General features: G+C 39.6%; 1 protein-coding gene across 1 annotated transcript; it reads left to right on the forward strand.

The window, feature by feature from the left end:
• The first annotated feature begins 5,813 nt into the window (after positions 1-5,813).
• On the forward strand, positions 5,814-21,985 carry LOC133874851 (protein EARLY FLOWERING 5). Its single transcript, XM_062312736.1, has 9 exons — positions 5,814-6,056; positions 6,510-6,603; positions 7,925-8,010; positions 12,596-12,645; positions 12,751-12,820; positions 12,901-12,982; positions 13,152-13,576; positions 13,829-14,365; positions 21,443-21,985. Exons 1-9 carry the CDS (start codon positions 5,976-5,978, stop codon positions 21,659-21,661), a joined length of 1,644 nt encoding a protein of 547 aa, XP_062168720.1. The 5' UTR covers positions 5,814-5,975; the 3' UTR covers positions 21,662-21,985.
• Positions 21,986-22,478: the final 493 nt, after the last annotated feature.

The following is a 22,478-nucleotide window of genomic DNA, read 5'->3' on the forward strand; positions in this document are numbered from 1 at the left end:
ATTGGTCTATTTAAACAGATATAAGATGAAGATTTACATAACTATATTTAAATTTGTAGTCGTGTAATGCTCAGATATAAATATAACATCTTTTAAAAATAATTAAAGATATTCGTTTAGCACCTTTTTGCTAATTTATTATTATTGTATGAAAATAATTATACAGTTTTTACGGATAATCTTTAAAGTAAGAACTGTAAGTATCTTTATACTTACTGATAGTGATGCTGGTAGATTTTTCTCATAATATTGTGATTACTACTTTATTTATTTGTACATGTGACTTTACATATTTTATTATTTTAATAATCTGTTTAATAACAAACTGAGAATCTAGATATCAGTGGGTACTTGAGGCTTCATTGATTGCCTAGACGCAGTGAATAAGGAAATGTCCGAAGAGAAATACAAACTGGCGGATCTAGATCGCCAGGGAAGACCCATGTTTCCAGGAGCCTAGACTTTCAAACAATATAATTAAAAGTTAAATGTGAAGAAGTCTTAAACTTAAAATAAGACGCTAACCATGCCTAGGCCAACAGAGGAGTGGAAAAAAATGATACTTAAAACTTTGCATACAATATTGTCATATTACTGCTTTATGGTTATTTTTAAATTCAATCTACATCTATGATTCGCGACCATAGACTATATATTGCATATACATGTGATTATGAAGTCATATTACATTGTGTTGCATTTATTAAATAAATCAGCATTCATTATATTATTGGAAACATCGGACTCACATAAGTATTTTTGTATTATTGTTTCTCTTTATATTATATATTGATACAGGATATGAGGAGATTTTAGGATTACCCAGACTCTTAGGTGGATTTTGATAGCAGTGTTTGAGGCTAGCTTGCCTCTCATTTTGTGGACTATTATGTTTTAGTCCATTATTATATTATTTTTAGAACAATATTTATATTTTTGTTGGTTTGTAAATTATATGTGTTACATGGGCACAAATACTATCTTTATGTGTAATTATTTAGTTACACGTTATCTATCTATTTTAAGGTATTTCAATTAGAAGGTCTGATGTGTTATTCATTTCCAAGTTTATTTATATATATATATTCCGCTGCCATATTATAACTCTGATGATGTCGTAATGTCATGTGAAAATTGAAAAAAATTTCACTTACACTTTCTGTAAAAGCGAGGTGTTACAATGGCGGTGAGCCCCATCCATCAAGAAGGTAACGATAAGATGAACAATAAGATGAAATGTTTAATGAATGGTGAAAGAAGATAAAGTCCTTGTTAGGGGGGTGAGCCCCATCTTCTCAATAAAATGGTTGGGTGACAAAGGAGAAAGTCCTCGACGGGAGTGAGCCCCATCCGTCATTGTATTAAATAGTAATAGAAAGACATGAAAAGATGATATGCATGACTCATGATTTATGAAGGATTTATGATTTTATTTATGAGAGATTTCATACTAGGTGTATCAATATGTATATATTCCTGAATAGAATAGGGCATATGTATACCGTTACAACTGGTTGCATGCTTAGATATGCTTATATGCATGTGCTTTACCTAAGGTTTCAAACACATGTATATGGGTGTGGATGAGTCACGATGTTTTATGGTGTTGTGCTTAGACATGCTTATATGCTTGTATATTTGCCTGAGGTTTTAGAATACATGTATATATGTGTAGCTAAGACTGGGAAGCAACAGTAAATGAGCTAATTGATCAAAAGGCAAACTAGTGGAACGTACTATTAATTGAGCAGATTTTTCCGCTTGAAATTGTGGAGCTCATATGAAGCACAACAATTTGTCATCGGATACAGTCTGGTAGGTTGATATCGATTGGAATGGCAACGGGTCTTTTTTTTTTGTGTGGAGTGCATACCATCTTCCAGTAGAATGTCGGGGAAGAGAACAAAGCAATTGCTCCTCCAACTTTGCTTTAAACTTAACATGGACTACCATCTGAAAATTGTAGGCCCCACGAGCTGTCCAATTATTTCTCTGGCGTGCATGCAACGACATTTTACCTACAAAAGAGAAGTTATTCATGCATAAAATAGTGAACGATCTGAATTGTCCGATGTGTGGGAAAGTGACTGAATCCAGTGGCCACTCCCTTTGGTGGTGTAAAGCATCTCAAGCGGTTTGGGCTGAGGCTAGCAAACGAATTCAAAAATGCACCAATGATGAGGATGATTTCCTACCATTTTTGGTCATTTGAGCGATAACTTGGACCGCGAAAAATTGGAGTGGTTCGCCATGGTAGCCTAGAGGATTTGGTAATGTTCAAATGGTAACTTTCATCTTTGTTTCAGTCAATTTTGCAGCATATTTTTTTTTCTGTCTATTACATTGTCACAATTTCTTTCTTCTCTTTCCTCTTTCTATGTTTTATCTTCTTCACCACTGTCATAACTGTAGTTGTAAGGTTTCAAGAAATTAATTAACTGCTAACTAAGTTCACGGTGTGCCTCCCCATCTAATTCTCCCCAAAGAATAAGACCAATAGATCTTTACTCCTCAAAAAGAATACTACACAGCGGAAACCCGTGATATTTCTATCAATATTAATAATTATAACCAGAGTATTTACTAAGAATCATTACAATAACTATAATTTTTACAATATACACATCATCACTATAAAATATTTCTATACTAAACCTTTAATACACAAATACATCTCAAAACACTAAGTTTGCAGTGTTACCCAATAGTACTATTTACCATAAGCAACTTCCGAGATTCTGCAATGTATCCTCAAGCATAATTAGATCAATATCATTACTCCAATCATCCGCGTCTACCTTGATGTCATTCTTACTCAAAACTTAACTCGCATCTCTGTAAAACATAAATGTTTTACAACATAAATGTAAGCGTAAGTTCACCACTTAGTAAGCAAGTAAGATGGTGCTAGTGTGTGACTGTGAATGGTTCATATGCAGATAAAAATATTTTTAATGGAATATTCCTTACTAAAATTAACCTTTGGAATTTCTTCTCTTCAAACACTTTATTGAAAGCATTCCCTTTTTGTAATCATCATCATTTCATTCATAGAGTATCCATCCAAACTTTACTAGCTCTACATCATCCCAAAGTAGGGCTATGCTTGTCCTGCACTCACCTTTCGGCAATGATTGGTTCGTTCAACCCCTCTTAGAAGAACCCTATCAGCTTAGCCCCTTTTACTTAGGGCCATCGATTGGTGTGGTCATACCCCAACTAAGAGTGTGTTGCACTGCCTTAAAGTTATTTTACTTAGGGCCATTGATTGGTGTGGCCATAGCCCAACTAAGGGTGTGTTGCACTGCCTTAAAGTTATTAAAACACACACACACACACACACACACACACACACACACACACAGAGTACCGACGACCTCATTTATTATTCCTTTTCACATTTCATCTCTATCTCATAACTTTTACACACACACACACACACACACAGAGTACTGACGACCTCATTTATTAATCCTTTTCACATTTCATCTCTATCTCATAACTTTTACACACACACACACACACACACACACACACACACACACACACACACACACACACAGAGTACCGACGACCTCATTTATTAATCCTTTTCACATTTCATCTCTATCTCATAACTTTTACACACACACACACACACACACAACTTAAAGTTATTAAAACACACACACACACACACACACACACACACACACACAAAGTACCGACGACCTCATTTATTAATCCTTTTCACATTTCATCTCTATCTCATAACTTTTACACACACACACACACACACACACACACACACACAGAGTACCGACGACCTCATTTATTAATCCTTTTCACATTTCATCTCTATCTAATAACTTTTACACATAACTCGCATAAGCATTTCACCACATATTAACATAATAAAGCAGTCTTTAAAACATTTCATATATTATTGAAGACAATATTTATAAAAGTAATCCACGTAACACGTTTCATGTATAAGAATATTTTCATACATTTCAAAATGTTAAAAAGGTAATCCAGGCTTTTCTTTGAAAGCATTGTACATAAATGTACCGGGTCAATATTTGTAAAAATACTAGCACAAGGGGTAGCTTGCTTTCCTCGATTGCTTAATTCCCCTTGGAAAACCGTTTTCGGATTCTCTGATACTAAAATTTGTGAAAGGGTCTAATATCAGTCCCTGGTTTAAATAAAATATCCTTAAATCTAAACTAGAGGCAAAATGGTCATTATGTCTGACCATCAAACATTCCGTTATTGTGTCAATCGTTTGGAAATCCTACTAAACGTTCGTTAGCCGGGCGGAACCTCCATATCCAAGAAAGGTCCTTAACTTCTCAAATTGTAACACGATCTAAGGTTCTAATATGACTCATAACACTATTCTAAGCATAAATTCGACCTCCATACATGTTAAAGTTCATCAAACTTGATAAAATACCTAACCCATCATTAGATCTATCATAAATCATCATAACAACTCACGAGTCTACATCTAACCTCTTAAACAGTAAGTAAATAATGCAAGACTAACAATATATCATATACTTAACCGTAAACATAAAATACCTATGCATTATCTAACTGTCATTCCTTCAATAACACACTTATAAGCTTAAATCTACAAGCTAAAAGGCTAAGCTACGAAAATGAAACCAACTAGCAGATAAACAACGAGATGGTAGTCCAATGACACTACTAAAAACAAGGTTAGGCTAAGAAAGTTACCTACTTTGAAGAATAAGCCACAAGAGAGCACATTCTCTCTCCAACTCTCACTCTGTCTCTCTAGGTTTCTTTGAATTGAAAGGGTTAAAAATGGTGACTAATGGACGTACTATCCCTCTTATAATCGAGCCAAATGGATAAGAATGGTTGATGTGTCTCATATTTTTTAAAAAGATCTTTTGGTAGCTTTGATCGTTTGAATCTAACTTTGAATGTTCCCAAATGATTGTTCGAGGAAAACTTTAAGCAAAAGTCCAAAATACACCTCCCACACTTGGAACCCAACTTAACACACTCTTGAGTCGATTGAGAGATACTTAATCCCGATTAAAGGCTGGGGGTATTACAGTAGTGCTAAGTGGCACTACCTTTCACAAGCTTCTCTCCCCTCTCTACTTCCCTCTTTCCTTTATTTCACATCATTGCCCCTATTCTCATTTCTCTTTCTCTCAATCAACAATAGCTATAAAGGTTGAAACTCCACGGCCCAACATGAGATATGGCCATTGTATCTCATATTTACTTGAAAAAAAAAAAAAAAAAAAACCTAGTGCTTCTCAACGGTAGGGTAGTCAGTCCCACTATAATATGAGTAATGATATTTAGTAGATTTGTATACAACTGCTGCCTAACTTAATGATTTGGCAGTGAAAATCAACTATTGTAAAAAGAAAAAGAAAAAAAAGAAGAGACAATTTTCACTGTCACATCATTCCAATTGTATGATGCTCGTATAACAATTTACTAAATAGTACTATTATAAAATTAATTACTTTTCATAGTATTTTAAGGAAGATCCAATAATTAATACCCTTAAATAATAAATACATGTTCGGCCTGTTTTCTGATTATAATTTATAAAATCTGAAACGACTTCGAACATATCAGCCGGACCATGTACTTCTGGCCCAAGCCGAGAACTAAAAGTGTAGCACATTGGGGCTTGCCTATCACGAATTAGGCTAGCTCGTGAAGTAGAGCCGGCCCAAGCCTACCCGAGGTAACAGGACAGGATGTGTCATTATATGAAACACCGGGGGACAAATATGTAATTTCCAGACCGCAACATCCACAAGTAGAGATCATGGCTCATGGGCCACCGGACCCACCGTGCACCTTGGTGCGAGAGTGTTTCGTTTTCGCTCCGTGACCTCAGTTTTTGGCCGCGATTTGAATCGAAGGAAGAGAAAGCACAGCGAGAAGAAGAGGAAGAGGAAGAGGAAGGTTTTGAGCAGAGAGAGAGTTGAAGGATGAAGACGACGAAGGGAGGCAAGGTGATGAACCCCACGGACGCGTTCCGTAAGGAACTCCGCAAGAGGGAGCTGAAACGGGTAATCACCGTTGCAGAAACTACACCGTTTTGGTGTCTAAATTCCTCTTTCATCTGCCCACTTTATTGATTTTTTTCGTCACTGTTTAGTGAGAATTTATCAATCAATTGTCGCGATTTGCCCCAATTTTGTTGCCCTAATGTAGTTTTGCGGAGAAAACTCGGAAACAGATAGAAATAAGAAAGAAATTTTTAAATTTCTTGGTCTTTAGGTATTTGATACTATATATATATATATATATTTGTTCATCTTTGACAAAAATATACGTCGTGATCGTCATTTGTTGTGATTTTCTAAAACTTGTATATCTGTTTTATGTTGTTTTTGCTTTTGGGGGGTGGGTGTTATTTTGTAATGTCTTTGCTGGGCTTAATGCATGGTTTGGATCATTATTCAGAATTCTTTTTTTTTTTCTTTCTTCTTTTCTGACTTTTTGTTACTTGTGATTAACAGAACAAGAAAGAAAGGAAAAAGGTGAGAGAGGTAGGCCTCTTGAAGAAGGATCCTGAAACTCTTAGGGAGCAAATTGAGAAGTTGGAAATGATGAGTAAGTAATGTTTAGTTTGAACATTTCGTATTTGTTAACTGTGAAATTGGTTGCTATTCATTTCAAACCAAGAGTTGCTTTCATTTTTTATAACATGATTTTTTTTATAAGTAATAAGCTGGTCTTATTAAAAGCGTAAGGCGCTCTTCAGTATACTGGAAGTATACAAAAGAAAACACTTAACTAAAAAGTGAAAAATGAACAAGAAAATTGTCAAAACTAAGCGAAAAAGGGGACACAAAAGCCACCATCCAAAGATACAAAGTATGAAAAAATGAAGATAAAATATCCTTCAAGGATCTCTCCAAATCCTCGAAATACCTATTATTTCTTTCCTTCCAAACACATTAAAGAAAGCAGGTCATCTTCCAAATTGCAATACTCCTCGGCCTTCCAAATGTCCACCAACAACTAAATAAGTCAAAGACTCCTAGGCATAACTCAAGACAAACCAAAACGAGTAAAGAAAGCACTCCACAGAATGTAAGCCACATCGCAGTGAATAATTTTATAACATGATTATAAGAGAACAAGTAGAAGGTATTGCATGAGAACATAGTAAATACAAGATTTATGTCAATTGCATGTCTATCTCATCATGCATAAAAGACTATACTTGGAGTATAATTAGTTTGAAAACTAGTCATACTGTTACTATTATTAATCAATTAAGGAATTAAGCATATGAGAATAGCATCATGCAATAACATATTCACTCTATCCCGAAATAATCATCCACTTTGACAGAACTCAATTTTTTAGGAACCAACATTAAGTGCTCTTCAACCTGCATATTATGATAAACGTTCCAATACTTGACGTATTGATCTCAAGAATTGATCAAGAAGATCACATTATTATGTGGTGAATGCGATGATAACTGTTATGATGGGAAAGTGCATATACATTATTTGATAAGAGAGATTATCCATTTGGGTGTTGGATTTTTTGAAATCAGAATTCAATTCTTATTCACTGCGCAAATTTCGAGGTTTGACTTTGTGAGATAAAATTTGAAAATTTTTGAAAAAGTTGAATAAAATATGATTTGTTTTTTAAAAATGTAGAGAAGAATCAGAATTCAATTCTGTTCCCAAACGGACCAGATTTAGCCTTTGTTCATTCTAGTATCTTTCCTGATTTAGCCTTTGTTCAATCTGTTCCCCCCGCCTTTTCTCTTTTCCTTCAGTTTTATAACGTAAGCTTCTTCTTCTTTGTCTCTCTTTTTCCTTTTTTTTTCTGCTTTAAAATTTAATATGCAAGCTGGTTAGGTAGGTTTGACCTGTTTGAATTTAGTTGTGTGTTTCATTAATTGGTGCAGAGGCTGATGGTGCTTTGGACAAAGCAAGAAAACACAAGAAGAGACAACTAGAAGACACATATAACCTTGTTCTGAAAAAGAGGAAGGTAATAGTCACATATGACATCTTCTTACTCCTTCATTGCACCGCTGTTCTCTCTTGTATCATTTGAAATGTCAACTTGACATAGGTTCTCATCATATATGTTTTCACATTTAATTTTAGTGGGGCATAATTTGCTTAATTTCCAAATTCCTAAGTTAAAAATCCTTTTGAAGAAATTTATCTTTATTTTAATGAAACGTTTTGAGATACCCCAAAAACTTACAATCAGAGTGTGTATCCATGTGCTTGCATAATTGAAAAACTTCAAGGATGGTCATTTTTCTGAGGTTTAGTCAGGAGTGGGGAATGGATTCATATATGTTGGCTTGTAGTTGGTGAATGAATAGTTATAGCGGCATTCTTTAGAATTCTTTAGTCATAATAGAATTCATTTTTAACACGATAACTAAATAAAGTCATTGCTCTTTCCAGCACACTATACCAGGCCATGAAAGGTAATCTTGATGTGATCGAAATTGAGGAGCATAGTTTAGGGAGAAAACAAAAGCTACCAAGGGTTAGAATGTTAGCGATGTTTTAGGTATCTTCAATGTTGTTAGAATTGGGAAGCAAAATGTATTTGTTATCTATATTTTCTTTTCTTTTTAAATGTAACGGCCCAGGGAAAGCACTAGCCACATCTGCGCATCACCCGAAAATGACTAGTCAATTTGAAGCTTCTTTAGAATTACCTATAAATCCAATTTCACCTATTAAGTAAGCAATGCGAGACTTAGCACCCATGAGTGTCTTTATAAATCATCCACTCTATGTGAGCTATTAATATTCCCAATGTGGGACCGGAATTTTACAATCTCGCCCCCTCCCCCCACCTTAAAGTCCTGATGTTCTCGTCAAGGCCACGTCATGCAGTAATCTAATACCACACGGCTTTACTAGGTGGTTTTGATACCATTAATAACGACCCAGGAAAAGTGCTAACCACATTTAAGCTATGACCCCAAAAAAGCTTGTTAATTTGGAGCTTCCCTACAACTACTTATAAAGCTCAGTTTCACCTGATAACTAGGCAATGTGGGACTTATCATCTATGAATGTTTTTATAAACTACCCACTCTATGTGGGCTAGTTATCTTCCCATGTGGGACTGATGTGTTACAGTAAGGGGTTGGACTTTGATTTCTTTTGGCTTAATTATAAGGGGTTCAATAAATAAGTGTTTCTAATTTGAGAGCCATAGCCATGGTTTGAGCCTTGTTTGCTAATTGCTGGAAATCACAGAAAACTGATATTATACCAGATCTACAAATATTACTTATGAAAATAATGAGAAAAAAGGTATGCAGATTTTTTGACATATAGATTCAACACTATTTTATTTTATTTTTTTTTTATTATTATTATGATAATTTTTTATATGTAATCCAAATATCATTAAAAATGAAAGACGCAAACTGGGTACACAGGAAGTATACAAAAGAAACACCTAACTAGAAGAAACAAAGGGAACAAAGAAGTCATGAAAGCTAAGCACAAAGAGAGCTAAAAACAATGTTGTCCAAGTATACAAAGTATTAAAAAATAAGAACATAAGGACATGAGGACCATTCCTTATGGAGACAGATGATTGATTCAAAGTATGGGCTCAAGAGAGGAGGTTTGTGCTAAGAGGAAGCTTGAGCTTCTTATGGGGGTGAGCATTTGGAGGTATATTAGAAATGGTTGGGGTTCTTTTTCCAATTTTCTATCTTACAAGGTTGGGGATGGTTCACACATTAGTTTGTGGCATGATGTATGGTGTGGAATAGAGCCACTAAAGCATTCTTTTCCCGAACTCTATTCCATTGCTTGAAATAAGGAAGCCTTTGTGTCTAATTATTTGGACTTCTCTAGTTCCTATATCGATTAGAATCCTAGTTTCACTAGGATTGCCCATGATTGGGAACTGGAACTTTTTGACTCTTTCTTTAGTCTCTTGTATTCCTCGAAGACGCATCCGGGGAAAGTGGATAGCTTGTTGTGGACTTCTTCTAGCAGTCATAGGTTTACAGTGAAGAGTTATTATATGCAGTTACAGTCAAGTGAACACAGTTCTCTCCATTGGAAAAGTATTTGGAAGGTCAAGGCGCCTCCTCACGTTGCTGTCTTCTTGTGGACAGCAACACTTTGTAGAATCCTCACAGTGGATACCCTTAGAAAGAGGGGCTTCTCTCTAGATAATTGGTGCTTTCTGCGTAAAAAGAATGAGGAAACGACTAATCACCTTCTCATCCACTGCGAGTACACTTCAGCTCTCTGGAAATTGATTCTTAACCTTTTTGGTGTCTTGTGGGTTATGCCTAGCAGCATCCAAAAGCTTCTAAATTGCTGGATAGTACAAAGGAGGGGACATCCCAAAGAGGCAATCTGAAAAGTTATTTCTATCCTCTTAATGTGGAGCATTTGGAGAGAAATGAATCATCATCTTTTCGAGGATTGTGAAACAAATTTTCTTGTTCTAAAATCTTCTCTTTTGAGATCTCTCTTGGGATGGGTGCTTGTTAATGTTCCTAACTTTGTCTCAACAAATCTGGTTGATTGGATTTGCTTTTTACATTGTAGCAGCTTATAGGGTTAAGTTCCTATTGTATATTTTGCGTGTACGAGGGTTTAACCCTTTTTTTTTTCTCAACAAGATCTGAATTATGCATTAAAAAAAAAAATAGAAAAAAATAAGGACATAAGCTCCACCAACTTCCTCTCGTGGTCCTTGAAACATCTATTATTGCGTTCCCTTTAGAGACACTACAAAAGACTAGAAGACACCATCTTCCACACACTTGTGCTCTGAGTGCTTCCACCAGTTTTTCAACAAGCATACAAATCAGCTACTCTTCTAGGCATAACCCAAGAAAGCCTAAAACAAATGAAAAACGTGTTCCTCAAATGCACAAGCGGCATAACCCAAGAAAGCCTAAAACAAATGAAAAACATGCTCCTCAAATGCACAAGCTATCTCACAATAGAGAAGACTGTGGTCCACAGACTCTCCATCTCTCTTGCACATACAACACCAGTCAGCCACAACGTCATGTCTCTTCCTAAGGTTGTCCCTGGTAAGAGTATTTTCTAGGGCCATCAACCAAGCAAAAAAAGCCACTCTCAATGGAAACTTCGTCTGCCAAATGCCATTCCAAGGAAAAGGAATGCCACTGTTACAAATAAGGACATTATAAGAGCTAACAACGAACAACCCTTTTTTAGAGGGGGTCTTCCATAGCTTGTCTTCACCTTTCCCATCCCGCGTAGCACTACCGCAAAAGACTTACTACCACCTAGCGTATAGTCGAAGAAGAGTCACCTAACATAGTCTTCTTGCACATAGAAGCTAATGAAGAGCTACCCATGCCGGTGGCCTGCATTCCACCACTGGGCTGCCGAGAGCACCCATCGCCGTGAGAAAAATCAAAGAAAGCCATCTCCCTTCTCGTCCCTCTGGCACAAAATAGAGCCTCTACAAAATCCCCCCCCCCCCCCCCCCCAAAATATGCCCCCACCACCAAGAAATGACCAAACGTTATTAGATCGTCTTTGGGCTACAAGAGCTTAGTCCCCTCCCTAGTCAACTTGAAGAATTCATTCGCATCAGCCTTTTGTACCAATTCCTTCTTCATGGATGACAACCAAGCCACACTAACCTTACCTAGCAACACTACAAGGGAAAACCCTCGGCTACTTTCAACTAACCGAAGCAAAGACCTCATTCTACCACTGATAACTCGAAGGTTTTGGACTCAACATAGAACTAACTCAAAAACCCCAATGTAAGAGCAAACACAATAAAAGAAACTAACGACACATTCCTACTCCCTAACTTTATTCTAGAATGACAGCAGATCCTTAACCAACCCCCCCCCCCCCCCCCCCCCCCCCCCCCCCCTTTCTCTATTATAAGTTAATTCCCTCATTCAAATTACAGTTTCAAGCTTTCTAACCAGAAACAAATTCCATATTGTTTCTTGAATTCAAAAGTATACCCAAGGAGTGGGAATGCCTCAATTCCCCAAAAGAAAGTATACTTCATTGAACAGGTTCCAACACTTTTCTTATTTTTGGCCCTTCATTAATTTGAAATTACTGTCATCCTTCAGGGTTACATCAAATTTTAAATTATTCATTCTCATTAACTAAACTCTTACTAGCAAAGAATTATTGATTATATATTTCTGTAAACTGCCAATTATTTTAAACACACTCCCTCCCTTTCCTCCTTTCTTTGAGATGCCTTCTCATCCTTCTCTTAGTATTTTTTGAAAGCCAGGTATACTAGGCTTTTCTGTGACTTGTATTATGAAGTTTTTCTAAGTAGAAGTCATTCTGCCTTGAATTCTGTCTCAAACACACACTTGACACTGATTTAATTGCTTGGTCATTAAATATGCAGTAATTGACTGTGTTTAGTTTTCTTTTTTCTTATAAATAATAATAAAAAAATGATCTAAACTGTACTGTGGAGTAAATGGGCACTTTACAGGAATAGCAACCTCTATTCCTGTTGCGTGCTAAACTTGTTTTGCTTGATGTTTTCTGCAATTTATAAGTGCTGGCTGTCTATACATGATGATTGTGAACTTTCTTTTTGACAGGAATATGAAGAGAAAATGCGGGAGAAGGGTGAGGCCCCAGTTATGTTCAGGTTAAAAAGCATCTCTTTCCCTAATTTACTTCTGTGCATGTAGCCGGATTTTATATTTAATATCTGCTGTTTTTATTTACAAACTATAGCTTATCTTCTGCTCAGTCATTTGGGACCTCCTCGAAGACGGACAACTGCAGAAGAAGAGGAGAAAGTGAAGCACCCAAAGCCTGAAGTAAGATCTGGCTTGTCAAGATCAGTCCAATCCTTTTCTGCTTACTCATGAACCAGCACTTACCGAATTTTTGGCTGCAGGACTCTGTTTACTATCATCCTATGCTGAATCCTACTGGTGCCCCACCACCAGGAAAGCCTCCCATGTATAAATCATCAATAGGTCTGTCCCTTTACTCTGTATTGCTTCTTTGTTAATCAAATATTCCTACTTACTACTAATCAAAAAAAAAAAAAAAAAAAAAAAATTCCTACTTACCAAAAAAAAGTTAAATAAAATATTCCTAGATATTTTTGGTTTATTTGCTTCTGCTTTTGAATTTGAACTGCAGGGCCCCGAATTCCCTTGTCTTCTGCTTCATCAAGTACTGCCTCATCATCAATGACAGAGTCAGAAGATGCTGCATTAGCCACACCACAACCTCCGCCTCCACCGCCTCCCCCTTTGCCAGATGCTGGTAATGTGAACTCTGGGGATGGCTCTGTTAAACCAGCATCTCTGCCTCTACCTCCTCCACCTCCAATGCCTCCAAAGCCTGCTGGAGCAAACTCGGCAATGCCATTGCCTGCACCACCTTTACCACCACCGCCACCTCCTGGGCCCCCACCAAAAGAGCAGGTTGCAAATCGTCCTCCACCCCCACCTCCTCCACTCCAATTGTCTGCTCAGCCGCCTCCACCTGGTACTGGGGGAGTCGAAAAGGAGATAAATCAGTCTGCATTATTAGATGGCCCAAACCCTAAGGAGCAAGCTCAGGTAAGCTCTTCTTTATTTGTCCTGGGATGTTATCTATCTTAAAATGCATAAGATTGACAGATAAGAGATGGACCACACCTACATAAAGAAGCATCTTCTTGTGGTATTTGGAATCCTAATGGACGGTATAAATATTCATGCTTGTCAAGCCAAAAAAATTGATATGCTTGGTGGCTTAGTCATAGAACCTGAAGGCTTTACACTGTTTATTCCAAGTTGTGGTGCTTAATAGCGATAATATCTCCTTTGTAGGTGCCTAGCGTGCTTCCTCCTCCTCCACCTGGGCTGCCACAGAAGTCAAGTAACCAGTCAGAAGGTGCTGCATCTGATGCTGATACCAACAATTTTTCAGCAACCAAGGATCTCTCTAAAATGATTCCACCACCACCCTCTCCAATACAACCACCTCCAGTACCTGGACCCACCCTTCTCCCAACTGTACATCCTGATGTATTACCCCCAGGAATATCACGTCATCCTACACCACTACCTCCTCTAGATATGCATCCTTCATTGGTTGCTCCTGGACTTCCCGGCCTAGCAGGTCCCCCTGGATTGATGCATCCGCTAATGCCAAGGCCACCATATGGGCCTCCCCCTGGGCCTCCCCCCGGGCCTCCCCCCATGATGAGACCGCCACTTCCACCTGGACCTCCACCTACCTTCCAGGAAGATGAGTATGCTGCTAATTGGCCTCCTGCTCCTCAGAAACCATCTTATGTAAAATCGGCTGCGTCTACTGTTGTTAAGAGGCCACTAGCTCAGCACACTCCAGAACTGACAGCTATGGTTAGTTGATTCTCATACGCTAGCTATATGTGCTATGGTTAGTTTTGCTAGTCGCATGCGTGTAAACTTCTGAGATTAACAGATTCTTCTGGTCGTTATGTGTCTGCATCCTCTGGCCATTCATGCGACTCAATTAGAGGCGACTTGGATCTATATCAAGTCAGCCAAAGTAAAAATATTATATACTAAATACAAATATTTGCAAATATGGAGGTTGAATATGGCAACTTCTGGAAGATGAATCTATTTCACAAAAAAGAAAAATCGATTATATCGTCTGGGAGAATGACTTTGTATGCCTGTGAATTTTATAGTTTTGAACAGTAATGGGTTAATCAGTTATCTTAATCCAAATTTGTAAGTTTGTATGAAACATAGATGGGAAACTAGTGTATAAACTTGTAGCGTAATAGATAAAGAACACTCTTTTACATGTACAAAGCAGTATGGTATCAGTGATTTGGGAAGTTTGGCACAGTAGTTTTCAATATGGAATATGACTTCTTGTTTGTGTGGGGTGTCAATAGTAAGGACTTGGGTTATTAGGCAGAAAACAGAAAACCATGAGAGCTTTTATGTGAGAGGAAAACAAGAGAACAAGGATAAATTTTTTTGTTTTGGTTGTTTCATTTGCTATGATCCTCATCTAGTAAAGGATCATGTCAAACGTAAGAAGTTGAATATTACTATTGCTGGGAGCGAAAAGAAGAATTTGGACTTTGAAAGCTTTTCTTGAAAGCTTTTCTTGAATGATTTCTCTGCGTAGTTCTTGGTCAAAGGAGGTGAGATGAGGCTGAGTTCGTCCTGGTGGTGGTCTGTAGAGTCTAAGGAGTTTGGATTGTCGGTAGTGGGTGGTTTTACAGGCATTAGGATTCATGAACGTCGGAAAGGGGTGTTGAGGTCCATTCTGATTGATAAAGATGAGGCTGCCTGGTTGATTAAGTCCTTTCATGATCTGGTTACGGTGCTTGATAGTAGAGTGTTTTGGAATCAATCCGTTTCAGGTTTTCCGCGGATTCTTGCGCAGCAGTGTGCAAATAGGCATGGGTACTTTCTGACCATAGAAGAATATGAGGGGAGAAGAAGGAAAGGGTCTGTTTTAGTGCCAAAAGGAAGATTTGGTGAGGGGTGGAAGCGTTTCGAGGAGGAGCTCCGTTTAGCCCTCAATAGCCTGCTTGATGGCAGTTCTCCAGAGCACTTTAAAGGCAAGGCTGTGTTACAGTCTAATCGTCTCTTTGAGAGAAGAAGGAGCTTTGCTGACGTTCTGCGAGCTCCTTTGCCGAAAGAGAAGGCGTGTTTTTACCATGAGGAGGTGGATCCCCAGACCCGGACGTCGTCTCTGGCGATGGGTTCTAGTGATCAGGCGGCCCTTTCGGCAAAATTGGCTAAGGCGAAGCAGGCTGGGTTGAAGATGGAAGAGTTGGCGAAGGATTTTCCGGCAAAACCGGCGGGGCAGAAGGATGAGAAGATGGAGAAGGCCTTTCCGCCGATTCCGGAAGGGCTAAAGATTCAAAACGCAGGCTTGGCTGAGTCGTCGGATAGGGTGTCTGTGTCAGACCTTAGGGGTAGGGGAGAGGGCTCTAGCCCTTCTGTGTTGCCTTCTGCACCACGCAAGTCACACGTCGGTGATTGCCTCGAGCTGTGCAGCATCAGGAAGACGTTGGAGACGTTGCATGAGGAAATAAGGTTTTGTCTGGCTGGGCTGCGTCAGTTGGAAGACGAGGTGATGGGTAGGTCCAATTCATTGGGCTCCAGTCCCTCTCGGCCCAATTCCCTGTTGCCCGATAGAACCTCTTCGAGTCCACCAAAGTCAGCCCATCCTTTGCAGTTTCCCATCAAGAGGCCCAAGTTTCTGTTTAAGCCTAAGGCTTGGTCGGTTCTGCGACCTATTCCTACTCGCCAGTTCTCGCTGGACGTGGGTGCATCTTCTTCTGCTGGGCCGTCGAAGCCGTTGGGTAGGTGTCCGGCCATCTCGAAGGCTTCGTGTAAACCAAGTCCTCCCAGTCGGGTGTATCAGCGTCGGAAGTCACGGAACCGGTCTTCCTCGACTGCTTGGAGAGCTAAGTCGGGACTAACTATACCGGAGACTGGATCGAGACAGAGCAGGGAGAAGGGGGAGGATTCTACGAGGATTGGGGAACAGAATTTCTCTCCGGCGTCCGACGAGTTGCTGCGTGGTGGGTTAGGAGTGCCGAAAGTTTTTCAGCCCGCTGATAGTCAGTTGGAGGAGCTAGCAGTTTCTGGTCTTAGGCTGGAATCAAACGGCTACTGTCAGTCTGGGCTGGGATCTACGTTAGCTGGAGAGGCCACCGTTCTAGGAGAGAAGGGTTCTGTTGCTGAAATGGGAATCAGTATGGAATTGTCGGCAGAGGATGGAGGGCTGATGTTGGCTTCCCAGGTAAATAGCTCGCTGGTGAATGCTGGACTGGGTTGGTCTGGGTTTGATATGGATTCTGTGGCTCAGAGGCAGGAAGAAGGTAGTATTGAGCTAGTTTTTTTCTCCTCTTCAGAAGGTAAAGAGGGACTCGAACCAGAAGCTTGTTCAGGGGGATCTCTAGTGGGGAAGTGCCCCTGGGAAGGAATGGTGGCTGAGAAGGGTATTTACTATACTGAAGGACTCTTGATGCAAGATAAGGCTAGGAATGGTGGGGGGATGTTAGAGAGTTATGAACCGATTGTTATTACTCCTTTGGCAGTGGAGGATGTAGACGGGCAGAGGGTGTCGCCTAGATGGGTGGTAGAAAGAATTAAGAGGTTTTATACTACTATTGGGCTCTCTTGTGGTCGTTTTGAGGACAGATTGCTGGCTTTGTTTGAGGAGATTGAAGCGGATAGAGATCTCTCTTTGGCTGAACTGAAGACTAAGCTTTCGCCTGCTAAGGGGGTGAAAGGACAGAGGGAACTAAATAGGCTATCCTGGTCTATGAATTATGAGAAAAGAGGGGAGCAGTCGGACAAAGGAAGGCATAAGGGTAGGGGGCCATCTCGCTTTTATGACGCCTAAAATTTTGACGTGGAATGTTAGAGGGATTAATGCAATCAAGAAAAGAATGGAGATTAGAGGGCTTCTAAGGGTTTGGAAGGCGGATATTGTTTGCTTGGTGGAGACAAAGATGGCAGTTATCTCAAGGGAGGTGGTTCGAAGTTTATGGGGCTGCCTTTATGTTGATTGGTGCTATCTGGGTGCTAATGGAGCGTCGGGTGGAATTTTGTTAATGTGGGATAGAAGGGTGGTGGAGAAAGTGGAAGAGTGTATTGGTAGATTTACTGTTGCATGTTCTTTGCGTAACATTGGAGATAATGTTGTTTGGGCTTTTGGGGGGGTTTATGGTCCGAATGATGACAGGGAGAGGAGGGATTTGTGGGATGAATTAGCGGGACTGATGAGTTGGTGGGAGATGCCTTGGTGTATTGGGGGAGATTTTAATGTGGTTCGTTTTCCTAGTGAGAGATCTAGTGGTGCTGGCTTTTCTGCAGCTATGGAAGAGTTCTCTGATTTTATTTTCTTGCATAATTTGGTGGACCTTCCCCTTGAGGATGGCCAGTTTACTTGGTCGAGTGGCCAGGAAGATCTAACTTGGTCGAGATTAGACAGGTTCTTAATTTCTCCGGAGTGGGAGGATCGTTTTCCTGAAGTTTCTCAGAGGAGGTTGACAAGAATTTTCTCCGATCATTTTCCTTTGTTATTGGATTGTGGGACAAATAGAGGAGGAAACAGGTATTTTAAGTTTGAAAATATGTGGCTGAAATACGAGGGTTTTGTTGAGCAGGTGAAAAAGTGGTGGATGTCTTACGAGTTTTCGGGTCTTCCTAGCTTCGTTTTGGCCAATAAACTGAAGGCCTTGAAGGCTGATTTGAAAAAATGGAATGAAGAAGTGTTTGGTGATTTAGGGAAAAAGAAGAAAGAATTACTGGAGGGCATTCGAGAGCTGGAGTTAATCGAAGAACAACGTGGCCTAGAGGAGGTTGATAAAGTCCGAAGGGTAGATATGGCGAGAGAGATGGAGAAGACCCTTCTTTTTGAGGAAACTAGCTGGAGGCAAAAGTCTAGAGCTTTGTGGTTAAAGGAGGGGGATAAGAACACAAAATTCTTTCACAGAGTGGCCAGCTCACATCGTAAATTCAACCAAGTGGACTCTATGAGTATTAATGGTATAACTTCCAGAAATCCTGCGGAGATTAAAGAGCACTTAGTTCATTTCTACAGTAATTTGTACTTGGAGAATTGCTCGTGGCGGCCTAGGGTGGAGGGCCTATCTTTTTTATCCATTGAGGCGGAGGAGAGCATTTGGTTAGAAAGAGCTTTTGAGGAGAAGGAGGTGTGGGAGGTTATCAGGGATATGAATGGTGACAAGGCGCCGGGTCCTGACGGTTTCACTGCGGCTTTCTTCCAGAAGTGCTGGGATTTTTTAAAAACTGACATTATGGATGTTTTTGCAGAATTTCATTCTCGAGGAAAGTTTGAAAAGAGCTTGAATGCTACGTTTGTCTCTTTGATCCCTAAGAAGACTGGTGCCATGGATGTCAGAGATTTTCGCCCTATTAGTTTGGTAGGGGGGGTTTACAAGATTATCTCAAAGGTCCTTGCCAACAGATTTAAGTCCGTTGTGGGCAAGATTATCTCCAACACTCAGAATGCGTTTATCGGAGGTCGACAAATTTTAGACTCTGTGCTTATTGCAAATGAATGTGTGGATAGTCATATTCGATCGGGGGAACCTGGACTCCTATGTAAGCTAGATTTGGAGAAGGCTTATGATCATGTGAATTGGGATTTCTTGCTATATTTGCTTCAAAGATGTGGTTTGGGGGAAAAATGGAGGGATTGGATACGTTTTTGTATTTCAACGGTGAGATTCTCCATTCTTGTTAATGGAACCCCTTCGGGTTTCTTTAATAGCTCTCGGGGATTGCGTCAAGGAGATCCTCTTTCTCCGTTGTTGTTTGTGGTGGTTATGGAGGCGTTGAGTCGGATGTTGACTGCTGCATTGGACCAGGGTAATTTGACAGGGTTCTCAGTGGGTTCCAGTGATTCAGAGGCACTAGTCGTGAACCACCTGCTGTTCACTGATGATACTTTGATCTTTTGTGGTGCCCAAGAAGAACAAATTCGCCACCTGAGATGTATCTTCTTAGGATTCGAGGCAGCCTCTGGGTTGAGAATTAATCTAGGAAAATCAGAAATTGTCCCAATTGGTGGGGTAGAGGAGGTTGATAGGTTGGCCAATCTTCTTGGATGTAGGGTTGCCTCTATGCCTATGACTTACTTGGGTTTGCCGTTGGGTGCTTCTTACAAGTCCAATTCTATTTGGAATGGTGTTATTGAAAAAATGGAAAGGAGGTTGGCGGGTTGGAAGCGGATGTACTTGTCGAAGGGTGCCCGGTTGACTCTTATCAAAAGTTCGCTCTCCAACATTCCAACTTACTACCTTTCTTTGTTTCTTATGCCAGTGAGGGTGGCTAATCGTCTTGATAAAATCCAAAAGGATTTTCTTTGGGGAGGCATTGGTGATGAGAAAAAGTTCCATCTAGTGAGTTGGAAGAAGATCTGTACACCTTTATACGTAGGTGGGTTGGGAGTTCACAATCTCATCCAGTTCAATCGAGCGCTCTTGGGTAAATGGTTATGGAGATATGGTAGGGAGAGAGAGGCTTTATGGCGTTTGGTTATTGATGCCAAATTTCAGAGTATTAAGGGCGGGTGGTGCTCGAAAGAGGTCTTGGGTTCCTTTGGAGTGGGTGTATGGAAACATATTAGGAGGGGGTGGGAGGATTTCCGCAATTTTGTTCGTTTTGAAGTGGGGAGTGGAGCTAATATTAGTTTTTGGCATGACCGGTGGTGTGGGGATAGTTCCTTGAAGCAATGCTTTCCAGCTCTCTTTTGTATTGTAAGGAACAAAGACGCGACGGTGGCGGATAATTTGGTGGTCCGTAATGGTGTAGTTCAGTGGAATGTTCTTTTCACAAGACATATCCAGGATTGGGAGTTGGATATGGTTCTCTCTCTCTTCGACCGATTATATTCTACTTCGATTCATCATGGTGAGGGTGACAGATTAGTGTGGAATCCCTCTAAAAAAGGTTTATTTGAGGTGAATTCCTTCTATGTAGAGCTCTGTAGGGAAGATGGCCCTTCTCTTCCTTCTTTTCCTTGGAGAAATATTTGGCGTGTTAAGGCTCCAACTAGGGTGGCTTTCTTCGTATGGTCAGCAGCTTTGGGCAAAATTTTGACTCATGATAACTTGCGTAAGAGGAATGTTATAGTAATGGAGTGGTGTTGTCTTTGCAAGAAAAGTGGGGAGTCTATTGATCACTTGTTGCTTCATTGTGAGGTAGCTCGGGCCCTGTGGAGCTACGTTCTTAATTTATTTGGGGTTGAGTGGGTTATGCCACATTCGGTGTTGGAGTTATTGATTAGTTGGGGAGCGGCTATTGGGAGTCGGCATGCGAAAGAGGTTTGGCGGTTAGCTCCTCTTTGCTTGTTGTGGTGTATTTGGAGGGAGCGGAATGCTCGTTTGTTTGAAGATGTAGAGACACCTATGGTGGAGCTAAGGAAGCGGTTGCTCAACACTTTATACTCTTGGATAGCGCCATATCGTAGTTTGAGTGTCTTTACTTTTGTAGACTTCTTAAATTTACTTTCTGTTCGACCCGCTTAAGGGCTCTCTTGTATACTTCTCGTGTATAAGGGTTGCGCCCCTTAGCGCTTTTCAATAAATTGCTATTACCTATCAAAAAAAAAAAAAGTTTTCAATATGGAGACAATTGTGATATTGTGAATTGTTTATAATTAGCATAGCAAGGTAAGCGAGTTTGAATAATTTCATTCCAAAGCCTTATCATTTTTGGATTACAAGATTTTGTGCTTTTTATTGGATGTGCAATGGAATAGCCGAATCCAATAATGGTCTAAAATGGCATATATATGAAAAGGAGCTAATATGGATTAAAAAGATGACATATTAAGATACTACCCTAGTTTGTCTGGCTCTACATTAAACTGTAAGTTTAACTTGGAATTTTGTTGTGCTCTACCCTCCATGACTTATATAAGCTTTTTTCTGGTTCTGAGTTCAGGTTCCTGCATCTGTTAGAGTGAGGAGAGAGACTGCTGTCCCAAAAGGAAAACCCAAGCCATCAGTTTCAACTACGGCAGCAGCCACCCAGCCAGCCGCTCCCACCATTATGAAGCCAGAGCCAGCTAACTCGTCATCAGCACCAAAGACGCAGAGCATTGATGACTCATACGTCGCCTTTCTAGAGGACATGAAAGCGCTTGGTGCACTTGATGTTTGAGATTATTGTACGTGGAGAGTAGGTGCAAGGAATAGAGGAGGCGCACACAGCCAAAGGAAACCCAGTGTACATGTTACTTTGTTGGATCTTTGGGCTTGAGCAGAAATATCTATTGTGGCCGGTAGCCTCTGTTTGCTGCACTTCTGTTTCATTGGGGAACCTCTCTTGTCCCATCCATGATTCATCTTTCAATTGCTTTATTTTCAAACTATCTCAGTTTTTGAGATAGGTGTGACTTTGGAGCTATTGCCCTTGAGAGAATGATAAATATGAGCAAATTGGAAATTGTACTACATTTAAATTAAGAGGTAGTCATTTTCTTCATTTATGTTTAATGATACTGTTATTAATAATGGAACTTTCGCCTATCCTTGGGACATCAATAGCGTAATAGCATATAATATATATATATATATATATATATATATATATAATTTCTGAGTTCTACATAAAATTGACTCCTTGCTTTCTATAATTAGTTAGGGAATTTAGATGGCGCATGTTAGTTAGCCATGTCAAGAGAAAGCACCTACTGATTGTCAATTATGTTACAGATAGTCACTCTCTCTGACTGATGAGACCAGTTTACAAGCCGACCAGTCATAAAAAATAAATAAATTAATTATAGAGAAATCATAAAATTACAATCCTTGCACAATTATCCTACAATCCCAAGACATATTAGGTAGGACTCACATGCATAGATTCTATTCTATGTGTCTTGATTGTGGGATAGTTGTGCAATATGGGTTGTGCACGAATCACTTTCCTCAATTATATATTGTGGTTTCAACATCGGATGAAGACAATTTTTGTA

Source organism: Alnus glutinosa, chromosome 8 (assembly GCF_958979055.1).
Source record: "Alnus glutinosa chromosome 8, dhAlnGlut1.1, whole genome shotgun sequence".
NCBI classification, from domain to species: domain Eukaryota; kingdom Viridiplantae; phylum Streptophyta; class Magnoliopsida; order Fagales; family Betulaceae; genus Alnus; species Alnus glutinosa.

What these genes read in the sequence shown, in the direction of transcription:
- LOC133874851 (XM_062312736.1), top strand. Translation starts at nt 5,976, where the DNA reads ATGAAGACGACGAAGGGAGGCAAGGTGATGAACCCCACGGACGCGTTC. An exon ending in CATGTATAAATCATCAATAG is followed by an intron (nt 12,983 to 13,151) that starts GTCTGTCCCTTT and finishes TTTGAACTGCAG; the next exon opens with GGCCCCGAATTCCCTTGTCT. An exon ending in CTCCAGAACTGACAGCTATG is followed by an intron (nt 14,366 to 21,442) that starts GTTAGTTGATTC and finishes TTCTGAGTTCAG; the next exon opens with GTTCCTGCATCTGTTAGAGT.